This window comes from Ornithodoros turicata, chromosome 10 (genome assembly GCF_037126465.1).
Source record: "Ornithodoros turicata isolate Travis chromosome 10, ASM3712646v1, whole genome shotgun sequence".
Taxonomy (NCBI): domain Eukaryota; kingdom Metazoa; phylum Arthropoda; class Arachnida; order Ixodida; family Argasidae; genus Ornithodoros; species Ornithodoros turicata.
In genome coordinates, this window is record NC_088210.1 from 17,278,117 (window position 1) to 17,289,866 (window position 11,750).

Here is an 11,750-nt window from a genome sequence, read left to right on the forward strand (position 1 = left end):
GGTTCCGTAGTGCCGCCAACAATTTTTTCCAAGGCTACGAGGGGTACTACGATGGTCACACAATTGAACAGTGTGATAGCGAGATGTACGAATAAGACCGTCAGTGAAATCATTGAGGCCGAAAGATAGCGGAATTTGGAACGTCGTGTGTCAGCACCCTGTCTTTGGCGCTGTCTGATAAGGAACCGGCTTCATAGCGAATTCAGCTGATTTTTTCCGTGCAGAAAAAGTTGCACTGTCTCGAGCGCGCATGTCTCACGGCCGCTTCGTTCGTTTTGGCCTTGAATGAAGGAGTGCGAGAGAGAAAAAAGAGGGTCGCCCACTGGCATCAAATCTTAGAGCCTCGCCAAGGCGGTTGCGCACTGTATTCCCTCCATATCACGTTGAATTTTACGTCAAAACAGTGCTAGCAGTTGCTTCTCCTGACTACGTTGTGCCAATGCAGTGAAAGCACGCTTTACAGGAGACCGCCACGGACGGACGGACGGACGCATGATTATGTGCCTATTTTTAGAACATATTCATCATTCAAAATGCCTGCATTCTGCGCAACAAGCATCACTATGGCGCCATTGTGTTTCTTGCATATCGAACTCCCCGCATATCGAACGATGTCCACACCAGGCCGTATCTTGTGTTTTCAGGTATGATCCGAGTAGGCGGCTACGATGAGCTGATGCGGAAGTTCGCAACGGCCGAGCCTCACGACGGCAGCTACGTTCGGTACACACCGGACAACGTGTCTTGTTCGAAAGTCACCGAGCATTATGCCAGCTTACTACGTCCAGCCACGGACACTGACCTGCCATGGACGGGAATGGTTATAGGAAGCACCATTGCAGCAATCTGGTACTGGTGTTCGGATCAGGTTGGTGCAATCTGTTAAAAAAGGTGCTATTGTGGTGGTAAGGACACTGCGTGGTGTCGGCGTAAAGGTACCACTGTTTTGCGCGCTGACATGTCAAAGGACCGGAGTACATGTACCGGAGACATGTCAGAGGCCGAAAGTCAATATTGTGAAAACGCGAAATGTTCAAAATGACTTTCGGCACTTTGTATTTTGGCATTTTTTGGGACAAGCGTCCCGAGTCTGTTTGATCATGCTTTTGAAGTGCTTCACCTTGTTTAGTAAAGCTTTGTGTAGTATGTACTAGAGCAGACTAGTGTGCAATGCGCTTTCTAGTGTGTGCTTGTCCTAACCCAGTGTTTGGGGTTTTAGATCCCCACTTTAGTATCCGCGTTAAGTTTTGAGTTGTGCATGTGAGCTACCCCGTGAGGATGTATCCCTCTCTTTACTGAAGTTAAGATATCTCTGTATATAAACGGTTACTGACGTTCCGATATTTTGAACATTGTATTCCACAAGGAAAAACCTGGATACTGCACCCTAATTTCTGCAGTCATATAAGGCGTCAAATGAACGCTATGTCGCAGTAATTCGCAACAAATTAGTGTAACGTAATAAGGAGACCTTACTTGGCATCAAATTGTCTTTCGCTGTTTCACTTCGCACCGGCAACAATAAAAATCAGTGACGATGACCGCCGCTAAACGAGTATACAGTCTGGTAATGTCGGTGTACAGTGTAATCGTCTTCTAAATGTCATAGTAGGCGTGCAACGGCCACATTGATAAACGTATACGTCGCTCCCACGCTATAGGACACTTCTAACCATAAGAGATGTTGACTTTCGCAGGTGATTGTTCAGCGGGCATTGTCTGCTAAGAATATGTCGCATGCCAAGGGGGGATGCGTCATGGCTGGCTTCCTCAAGCTCTTTCCATTGTACCTGCTGGTTGTCCCCGGCATGGTTGCACGTGTGCTGTACCCAGGTAGTGTCCTCTCAGTTCTCACACGTCATGGGGCCGCGGTAACTTTTAACGCTACGGCTGTTTGACGTAATGCAATGCTTTGTCACGTTTTGTATCATAACTAGACGCAGTGTGCGTTGACTATGGCTGTACTAATGACTACTAGTATCCTAATTTTATAAAATAAGCGAATGTATTTTATGCTAATTCCAGGAAATGGGAAATATGCTTCAATATCGTGATAATTTGTAGCTTTACGTCGCTTGACAACAAAGTTTTATATCAAGTAAGGGCTTTATGGGCGCGCTATCAACCTTCTGGGACGTTGCGTCATTCGTTTTGACCAACAAACTTAAGAAAGATCGAAATTCAGTGCAATGGAAACATATGTTTCTTCTGGTGCACTGATGTTGTTGATATTCTAAAAAAAGAAAGAAATCAAGAGCTGCTGCTTTCTTTTCTTTTTCTCCGACAACCTCTTCTCTTACGTGTGATTTGTTAGAATCAGGTAACTAACGAAGCAAGGATTAGTTCTAGGTTTGAAGAAACTTTAAGACACTGCTAAAACAACTTGGGGATCGCTGCTATGTAACCAGCGATAAGTTTCTAAGTCATTCCTATTATTATTATTATCTTGCAGATACAGTAGCGTGTTCAGACCCGATGCGTTGCAAAGAAGTCTGTGGCAGCTCCAATGGCTGCACCAACATCGCCTACCCGCTTCTAGTGGTCAGGCTTATGCCAGTGGGTAAGTGTCTCATGTTTCGTGCATCATGTTTGCACATAGTGTGCGAAAAATGTGAGTGAAATTCAAAGCATAACCTCTCTGAACCATGTTGCGCTTTAAGAAATAATGGGATCTGCAGTTTGATTCATCGGTGTATATACAGGGATATTTTTCGCTTCGCCGAGATATTCAAATTTGGTTTCCATCTACGGTTTCGTGACTTGATGAACCGTGTTGATAGCATGCTCTTCGTGCTGTCCGTGGTGTACAGTGGTGTCCCACGATGAAGTCCTGCAAACGCTACTGCCTTAGTACACATCCACTTGCGCCTGTCTCTTGGGACCATTTGTTTAAACTTTTAAAACTGAAATTTAAAATTCGGCAAATGGAGCTTTCTGTTCTTCGCAGAACACGAGACCAATTCAGACACTGCCAAAGTCAGTTATTTGTACTATAACGAAACACAGTATCGCGGTATTCTGACTGACTGGCCGGCTGACTCAATTTGAAGGATATATACACTCACTTAAGAGTGAGGAGTGAAGACTCACAGAAGTGGGCGTCGTTATGACTATAGCAAAAAAGAAAAAAAAATGACAGATGGATAATGAAGGGTGGAGATGCGTAGAGGGTGCGTGAGTTCGTCGGGAAGAGCAAAGTGTTAGAGGGGTCGTTGAGCAAGTCCCGCCTCCTGCAGACAGAGAACAAGGTTTCTTGCTTTAGCGGAACAATCGGCATAAGAACCACCTTGGTAGAGGATATCCGCTAGCGTGCCAGAGCTGGAGTGAGAGAGATGCCACGAAAGTGGCGTACGCCCCCGTTTTCATCAAATCAAGGGAGAGAACTTGTTATTCGGGATGATGGTTGACTAGGAACGTGCTACGCGGTGAAGTTCTGTTTTAAGAGTGCAAGATGAGATGATATGCAACCGGCTCTTAAAACAGCGCTTCACCACATAACACGCCGAAGAGCAACCATTGCACAGACGATGCCGTTATCGTATATCGTATCGTATCGTATCGTATCGTATCTTTCCTTGCTTGAATACTTTTCTAAGGCACACGAGGTGCTTCCGCGCCCTTCCGGTGCTACTGTCACCATTCTTGTGACACATCCTCTTTTATCGAATTGCCGCTTATATCGAATATTGGGCCTCCCGTTGACTCCGTTATAATAAGCGTCTACTCTATTTTAAGGCTTACAAAGGCTGGGAGCATCCCCGTGGCAATCATAGAAAAACACTCCTACAGCTGTTCATCTAATACTAGATGTTCTCCTTCTCTCTCTTCCTTACGAATAGGTCTTTATCACTATTCCGGCTGATCGTTACATTTCGCTACGATTCGCCACTTTCATCGCATTGCTTCTACAGCTCCAATTTGTGTAGCGCGTACCCGCTGCCTGACAGCACTGAAGCCACATTTGTGCATACCAATGACACTGTAAATGTTATTTTGCAGCTGAATTTTGACTGTTGAATCTTTTCCTTTTCCTTTTCCTTTATTATCAATTTAAATGTAAATACAATGATATCTGATAATGCGAACGCAACAGCAATGCGTGACAGGGTATTCTTTTCTTGAACTCTGACGTAGAGCAAGCGTTATCGTTATATGTATGTATGGATTGGATTGGATTGGATTGGATTGGATTGGATTGGATATGAAAGAAAAATATGGAGAGGTTAGTCCGGACCCAGTCAGGACTGGCTACCCCAAAACGCGTTTGTGGATGGGTGTATATTTAAAGTTCGCGCGCTCCAAAGTCGTTTTGGTAGGCTCTCGTGGCGAATCACGGGCGAAGTGATGCACTTAACGCGAGTTATGGGGATAACGACAAGTTGAAGGTCGAGCTCCAGGTCTAGTCTTACGATCGAACACACATTTCTTTTTGAACGAATTTAGATTTTGAACTAAACAAAACAAAAACCTATAGATTATCAACCGGTGAACTATTCACATAAGGGTGGAGCACTACACTCATTTTTTTCGTTATCACATCACAGTCACTACAGGGGAAAAAAAAAAGAAAAGAAAAAATCCTTATCATCGCGGAATGAAAGATTCTGTTACCTTAACACCAACACAAAAGGAACGGAATTCATCCGTTGCGCTTTCCTTCTCAAGGGCACACGAGCGTTGGCAGTTTGAGGTGACCAATGAGAGTACGATCCACATTTGTCGGCCTTCTTGAGAATGAGAGCAAGAGAGAAATGTCAATTCAGTGTCTTTTTTTTTCTCTCGCTCATAAATCATGAACGACGCAACCGGTAAATTCCGTTCCTTTTGTATTGGTGTTAAGGTAAGGGGAGCTTTTTTTTTTTTTTTTTTTGCATTCTATTGCGCATTTAAAGATCCGTTAACGTGGAATACACTCTGGAAACTGATCTCTCTACTGCTGTTACTTGCTTTGCCCGCGCCCCAGATAGCCGATGGACTGTACTTCCTTCGTCGGTACTATCATGGAAGCGGCTGTACGGTTGAATTGCAGTCGCCTATTGTGCAGCGGAAGAATCCACACGCGACGCTGTAATGTGCGGATGCCTTTATGTCTGAAGGACCGCCTTAACGTAAATTCTATAGGTCGATCTTCGTGTCTACTGAATACAATGTAATCGGTGCTGCTCTTCGCTTGGATTCCTGTACTTACATCGCAGTCGTAGTCACCCGACTCTAATACCTTAGAGACACTGAGAGCACCGTAAAATGACGTTAAAGTCTCACCAAAGTAGAACGTTTGGTTTGATTGGGCTAATATGTAATCGCTCATCAAAAAGTTTTTCAAGAGCTATAGGTCCTCTCAATTCCATTTCAATTTCGCGAAACTAATCTTCATTACGTTTCAACGTTCCTGTATTCAATCACTGCTTGTACCTGAGCTCGCGGGCGCGTATTTGCACGCGCACAACGCACCAGGTGCCATCCTGCAGCTCAATATAACCCTTTTGCAACATGATCTAACGTCGCAGGTGCTCGAGGCATGATGCTGTCTGTAATGTTAGCGGCACTGATGTCTTCCTTGACGTCCATCTTCAACAGTAGCTCCACCATCTTCACCATTGACATTTGGAAGAAGTTTCGGAAGCAGGCGTCCGAGTGGGAGCTTCTCGTCGTGGGCCGCTGTTTCGTCGTAGTCATGGTTGCCGTCAGCGTCGTCTGGATCCCCATCATTGAGACGTTTCCAAACAGCCAGCTCTTCCACTACATTCAAGGCGTCACTAGCTACTTGGCACCACCGGTGTGCGCTATCTACGTTCTTGCCATATCTTGGACACGTATCAACGAACCGGTAAAAGCTTTTCTCACTGTTTCGCAGATAATACAGGTAGAAGGGATGTACATACTATATTATTACTACTCTATAGCATACCGGCGTGGCATCTTCTCTGGGGAGGGCTATCACCGGGCGTTCTGTCAGTTTTGGCATGTTCTATCGGAATGTTCTATCGGAATGTTCTATCGGAATTATTGTATCCGTTCCGTTCCGATCGCAGCGAAATCGACCTATAGGGGGCGACACAGTCACTTTTCTAGTGTGGACAACACGCCGGCCGATGTTCGGAGTTGGTGGTTCTTTTCCGTAATTATTGTGTATATTCACCGGAAGATCACTTGTACCACGATGGGAAGAGACTGTTCGGTTCCCCAATGCTCCACCTACTGCACTAAACGCGGAAAGTAAACGTGTAAAAGCGGTCGACGCGAGGAGGCTACCCACACTACGGTAGTTCATCGTTCCCCCGCAGCGCGCGCCGACACTGTTCAATATCGGAGCGCCGTTTTGCTCTTCCTTCGTCACCGACAATGATAATGCCGAAAATATGACACGAATTAGTGGAGTAGTGTCTGTGCAATTGGATGTCGTGCACGACAAGAACAGACGTTGAGAGCTTGCCGGAATTCCCTCTCTAGAAATCGGAGAAAACGTCACTCCCCAAGAACCAATGAGGGCGTTGCATTGACAAAAGAAATGCCGCAGCGATGCGGGCATAGACCTACGGGGCGTCTGGACAGCGCCTTTCCTCCTCTGAGTGCCACCCTCTCACTCCTTCGCTTAGGGAGTGACGTCACGCCGCCGGAACCTCTGCAGCTGGGGAAGCTGCGCGGATCTTTAAAATTCGTTTTATTTAATATCTAGGCACTTCTCGGACGAAGAAGAAAAAAAAAGGTCGTGGCGGTGATGATGGTGGAACTGCTTGCTGTAGTCGGTCGCGCTTAGGCGGGCAACGTTGCGACTATTGCTGGGGGAACCGTGCGTCCTGGGCCGACTTCACAGGAAACTGTACCGACATTTGTCTGAAAGCGTCTGGATGGAAACACTCAGACAGCACATCCGGCGCCCGTGTTCGAACCCTGGTCACCTTTCGAACTCTGCGTAGAACGCCATCATCGTAACTAACCAGAAAAATTAGCAAAGTACATTGCCGTTCGATGCCGAATATAGTGGTACCGCCCAATCAGGGAGCTCCCATTGGTGTGCTTGGCTTACATCATCATGATGTTACTGTCGCTGGGGCTTCCTTAGGTGCAGGTGTAGTGCGAATCTTTAAAATTCGTATATTTAATATGTAATCTGTTTTCGGAAGAGAAATTTGTCTAAGTCGACTGTGAAGCAGACATCTTGACAGTATCGGTCCCATACGCACGTTTCCGGACGTTTCCGGAGTCCCTTTAAAGGGGTCGTGAAAACCATTTCCAAACTTTTGAAGAAATAACGTTGTACATATTAATTTGTTTGCTAAACATGCACATGAAAACGATACGTTTCTGCGATACCGCGTTACGAAGCTACTCCGAATGTCGCGCGCTGAGCTAGCTCCTCCTCCTCCTTCACTCTTCGCTCTTCACCTCCTCGCCCATTTTTGGAGTGACGTTTCAGCGTGGAGAAAAGAAATGCACACTTTTCCGTTTCCATGACAACCAAGGTGGTTGTAAAGGGAGCCGGCCACCGGAGAACACCTTCGTTATATGGTGACCATGGTGACCTCGTGGTACTTCGGGCAAGCGTGCACAGCTAAAACGTCACTTCCCGTATGCCTGCTGGTGCCTCTCAGCGCTGTTCGGCGCTACCGTACGAGGTGGCTCGTAAAAATCGGGGTTTTAAAAACCCAACAGTAAAAAAAAAAGAAAAAAAAGAAAAATGTCAAATGAGGAATGTGGGACTTTGCTTGTCGACTATACAACGTATGAAACGGAGCGATACATTTAGTTGGTTGCATGTGGTTTCTCAAGAGCCTGGTACAGTGCTGGATAACTGTGTCCGCAACACTGGAGGAGAGCTATCGTGTGAGCGTCCTCGACGAAACCCTGCCTGCGGAAGGGAGCGTCCACATGCACCTTTACGTACACGTCCACAGGGTTTGGCAAGTCTCTGGGGTCTTTAACGATGAACCTAAAAGGGCACTCAAGTGCAAAAGTTTCTCCTTACGGAATGAAAAATACCATTACCTTGACAATACAAAAGGAACGCGATTCATCCGTCGTGTCGCAGCCTATATAGGTGACATAACGTACAAACACCGCTTGCGCGAAACTGTTTGAGGGAAATGCTCAACGAGTTTCTTCACTCGGAGCACATGGCATGCATCGAGTGAGGAACTCGTTGAGTATTTCCGTCAACCAGTTCCGTCAACCAGTTCCGTGCAAGTAGGCCCAGCAACACATAAGGTCCATTTCTGTAATCGTCCAAACTACTGTCCTGCGTGATCTCTACTTTCGACACTCAACAACATCTCTTTCGCACTTCAAGCAAATCTTCTTATACGCTGCGAACGCGCTGTCAAATGTGATCCACTCTATGGCGTCACCATTGAACACTCTGGATGGAAGTGTGTGCCCTTCGTGTATGTGTTTTATAGCCTTGTCAATCAATAAACTCAAACCCAACTCATCCTAGGTCCATAAGCATCTCCTGCATATGAATGCTCCAGCTTCGTTCTTTTTGGCGTCCGATCTAATTTCGGGCTGCCTCAAGTTTTCCGTGCTCCTTCGGTTGCCGGGGTCGTTCTGTATATTTCAGTCAGCCCCAAAGTGGAACAGTTGGATTCGAGGGCAGTTTTCTGGTCTGTTCGGTGTTCCTACTTAATTACTTATCAACATGCCCCGCGCGCATACTGCCGTTTGCAGAAAGTGCTCACCGGACTACCTTTGCACTGCTGCGCACATCAAATATTTCTCTATTTTTTTATGTCAATCTCGCAATTTTTTCACTCCAAAATAAAGGTCATGTAGAGTATAACAAATGCAGTTTTTTCTTTAGAAACCTAGTGCCTGTAGAACGAACTGGACACAAGAATATGTCGTAACTGTGACACAGTGACTGAAAAGAATCGTTCTGCTGGACTTTCAGTACTGTACACAGTAAGTACTGAAAGAACAAGGGTGTGGTATCACAAATCAAGTTCTTTATCATGCCCACTCTGCCGCTTTGCCCGATGTTGACTGCTGCGCTTTGGGTGTAAGGTTTGCAGCGTATAGAGTTTACTGAGCCCTGCACTGTCGAAACTGTTTCGTAAAATATCCAACCTTTTCGTTCACGCGCTGTTTATAGCATAAGAACAACTTAGTTGCCAAGTGGGGATTACGGACACGGCGGGGTGATAAACCAGCGGTATACCAGAAGCAGACGATAGTACTGGTCCCTTCACTTACGTGAGGTACAACGCTTGCCTTCCTCACAAAATCGCCACTTTCGTCATTTTGTTTTTAAAGTTTGCTAGGGCAGCCAACAGAGGTCGACCATTTGTTTCTTGTTGACGACACAGCCTCGGAATAGACAGTGACGCGACCCGAGAAACCAATAGACCTCTCCCTGTTTGTAAACAAATGCCGTCATAGTGTTCGACAGCGCCACCAGTTTGGTAGAGTCGAACTGCACTCGAAGCTAGGGGCGTACAAAGTCGCGCCCGAAAGCCACAGTCTTCAGGGGATTACGACGGTCCCTGAAAGGGACGCGACCTTCGGTCCTACTGTTCTTTCAGTAGGAGGCAGCGAACAAGTGCCCATTCGTGGAACTCAGCCCTTCCCTTTTGATTTGTTTCGGTTTCAGTCTGTCTACCAACGTCATGACGTTTCTCGGGTAGAGGTCTATTGCCGATGAAGCAAGCAGACGACAGCAGTCTTGCCCTTCTGCATAATAGCATAGATGACCGTTATTTTATGAAGTTTGCACGAGTGGTGGCTCAATATGATAGGGTCATGCATTCATTGTCGGCAAGAAGCACGGACGTCTCCAACAAGCAGTTATAGCTAGACGTGCCTGCCCCCATGACGTTGCCAGAAAGTCTCGCGGTACAACGTCGACTGCGCAATAATCTGCAGCATTTCTCCACATAACAACGTTTTAGAACTTGGCTCATCGATATTTTTGTCTCTTCTCAGGGTGCGTTCTGGGGTCTAATGGTAGGACTCGCCGTCGGTCTGACCCGGTTTGCCTGGGAGTTCTCCTACACCGTACCGCCGTGCGGCACCGCGGAGCCTGATCCACGGCCGGCTATTATCTCCAGCGTGCACTACCTCCACTTTGGAATATTACTTTTCTTCATCACCATCATAACCAGTATTGTCGTCAGTCTTCTTACTCCACCCATCAAAGCGAAGCATGTGAGTTACCAGAACAGCAGTTTTCAGTGGAGTGCTTTGTTGATCGTTCTTCTAATGCGAATTATTATATTTTCCAGTTGCATCGACTGACATACTCAACGCGACTGAGCACCGACGTCAGGGAAGACCTCGGTAAACGCCGACCAAGGACATCAATTACAAGCATATGCAATGGTTGCGACAACTTGACCTACAACAAGAGCACGGACTGCTTACAGGTCAACAACGTGATAATTCTGAAGCAACGAGAAGATGTCAAATCTTACGACGTGATTACCTCCAAGAAACGTAAGAATCAAACTCACTTCGAGCTCTTTTAAGGAAGCTACGCCCTTGGATATCTTGACCAAAAACAGATATATGTATACGGTCTCATTAGGGTGGACTCAATACTAGCTCTCTTTGAGGGAGCTGCTATTCAGGCGCCCTAGGTCTCATGCCTTCTGCGCGCCCTCTTGTGTTGTGACCTTGCACATGCGATTCATGTGCGATTTGGTTCAGTTGCGTGTTTTGGGTACGTCCAGTACAGAACTAGCTGGATCACGGGGTTTGGACCTCGTCTTCTTATTCCCAAGAGCAGTACTTTAATCTGTCGCTATAGCATGTGCCTCGTAGTAACAGAAAGCATCTGTGCTACACTCCTCATGACGCTTTCAGTTAAGGGTCATTTCCAGTTGGTTCATGACGTTCTTTAATCTTTTTCAGAATTATCAGGATGGAAGCGTGCACTGTTCTGTCTATGCGGAGTATCTCAAAGCCAGATGGACGCGTCTGAAGAGACCGAAGTGCCCGTGCTCACTCCAGAGGAAGACGCCTTGCAAGCAGCAAAGTCGTTGGAAGAATCTCCTTCTTCGGAACTGATCTGCAATGTTGGGGCTGTGATTCTAATGTGTACTGGCGCATTCATTCTGGGCTACAATGCCTGATCCAGTTCCTATCGGTACTCCTCCAGTAGCTGCTGTCATCTACGCGTCATCATCCTCTCTTCGGAGACACTCTCCTGTGCGAGTGCGTCCATTTTATATGCGTGATTTTAGTGATCTTGCCAAAGGACAGGCCATGTCTACTGAGATATGTTCGTTTTTGTAAAGACAACGTGCGTTCGGTCAGACGAGGTTACAGCTATTTATACTTTTTACAATGACTTTATGGTGACCTAGACATCGTTGAACTGACGATCTTCGTATTGCACGGGTGAATGCTGATTCTGTCTGGGACGGCTGTAGTTGGTGCAAAGACTATGCGCATCAAGCGGTCGTCATCTGTGATCCGAGTGCCTGCTGTTAACAGTGAGGAAGAAGAAATGTAAAACATCCACTACTCGTGGCAAGCAGTGAAAATATGTTTATATTTTTCACTAGTCTGGCAACGCGGTTACTTCTTATGGGGGTTTCTCTTGACGGCGTGTCCTTGTCTTCGCATTGGGGAAAGGTAACCTCGAAGCTATTATAGGTATGTACACGAATTAGGAGGTCGTGGTTCCACGAGCCGGCTTCATCCAAGCAAACTTGCGACCACGGCGTACGACGTAGTTACAGCGCCCACGGTTAGTTGACAGATAATACGCAATAAGAGTAGAGGGTAAAGTTCGGAGAAACCACGTTACAAAG

The 11,750-nt window shown here is 46.4% G+C and overlaps 1 protein-coding gene across 1 annotated transcript in view; it reads left to right on the top strand.

The window, feature by feature from the left end:
* LOC135370730 (sodium/mannose cotransporter SLC5A10-like) overlaps window positions 1-11,500 on the top strand; it is a 36,511-nt gene extending 25,011 nt beyond the window's left edge. Inside the window, exons 8-14 of the mRNA XM_064604548.1 lie at window positions 645-868; window positions 1,698-1,833; window positions 2,453-2,560; window positions 5,508-5,827; window positions 9,919-10,140; window positions 10,218-10,428; window positions 10,846-11,500. Of these exons, the coding sequence (XP_064460618.1) occupies window positions 645-868; window positions 1,698-1,833; window positions 2,453-2,560; window positions 5,508-5,827; window positions 9,919-10,140; window positions 10,218-10,428; window positions 10,846-11,066 (1,442 nt within the window). The 3' untranslated portion in view covers window positions 11,067-11,500. The remainder of the gene's footprint in view (window positions 1-644; window positions 869-1,697; window positions 1,834-2,452; window positions 2,561-5,507; window positions 5,828-9,918; window positions 10,141-10,217; window positions 10,429-10,845) is intronic.
* Window positions 11,501-11,750: the final 250 nt, after the last annotated feature.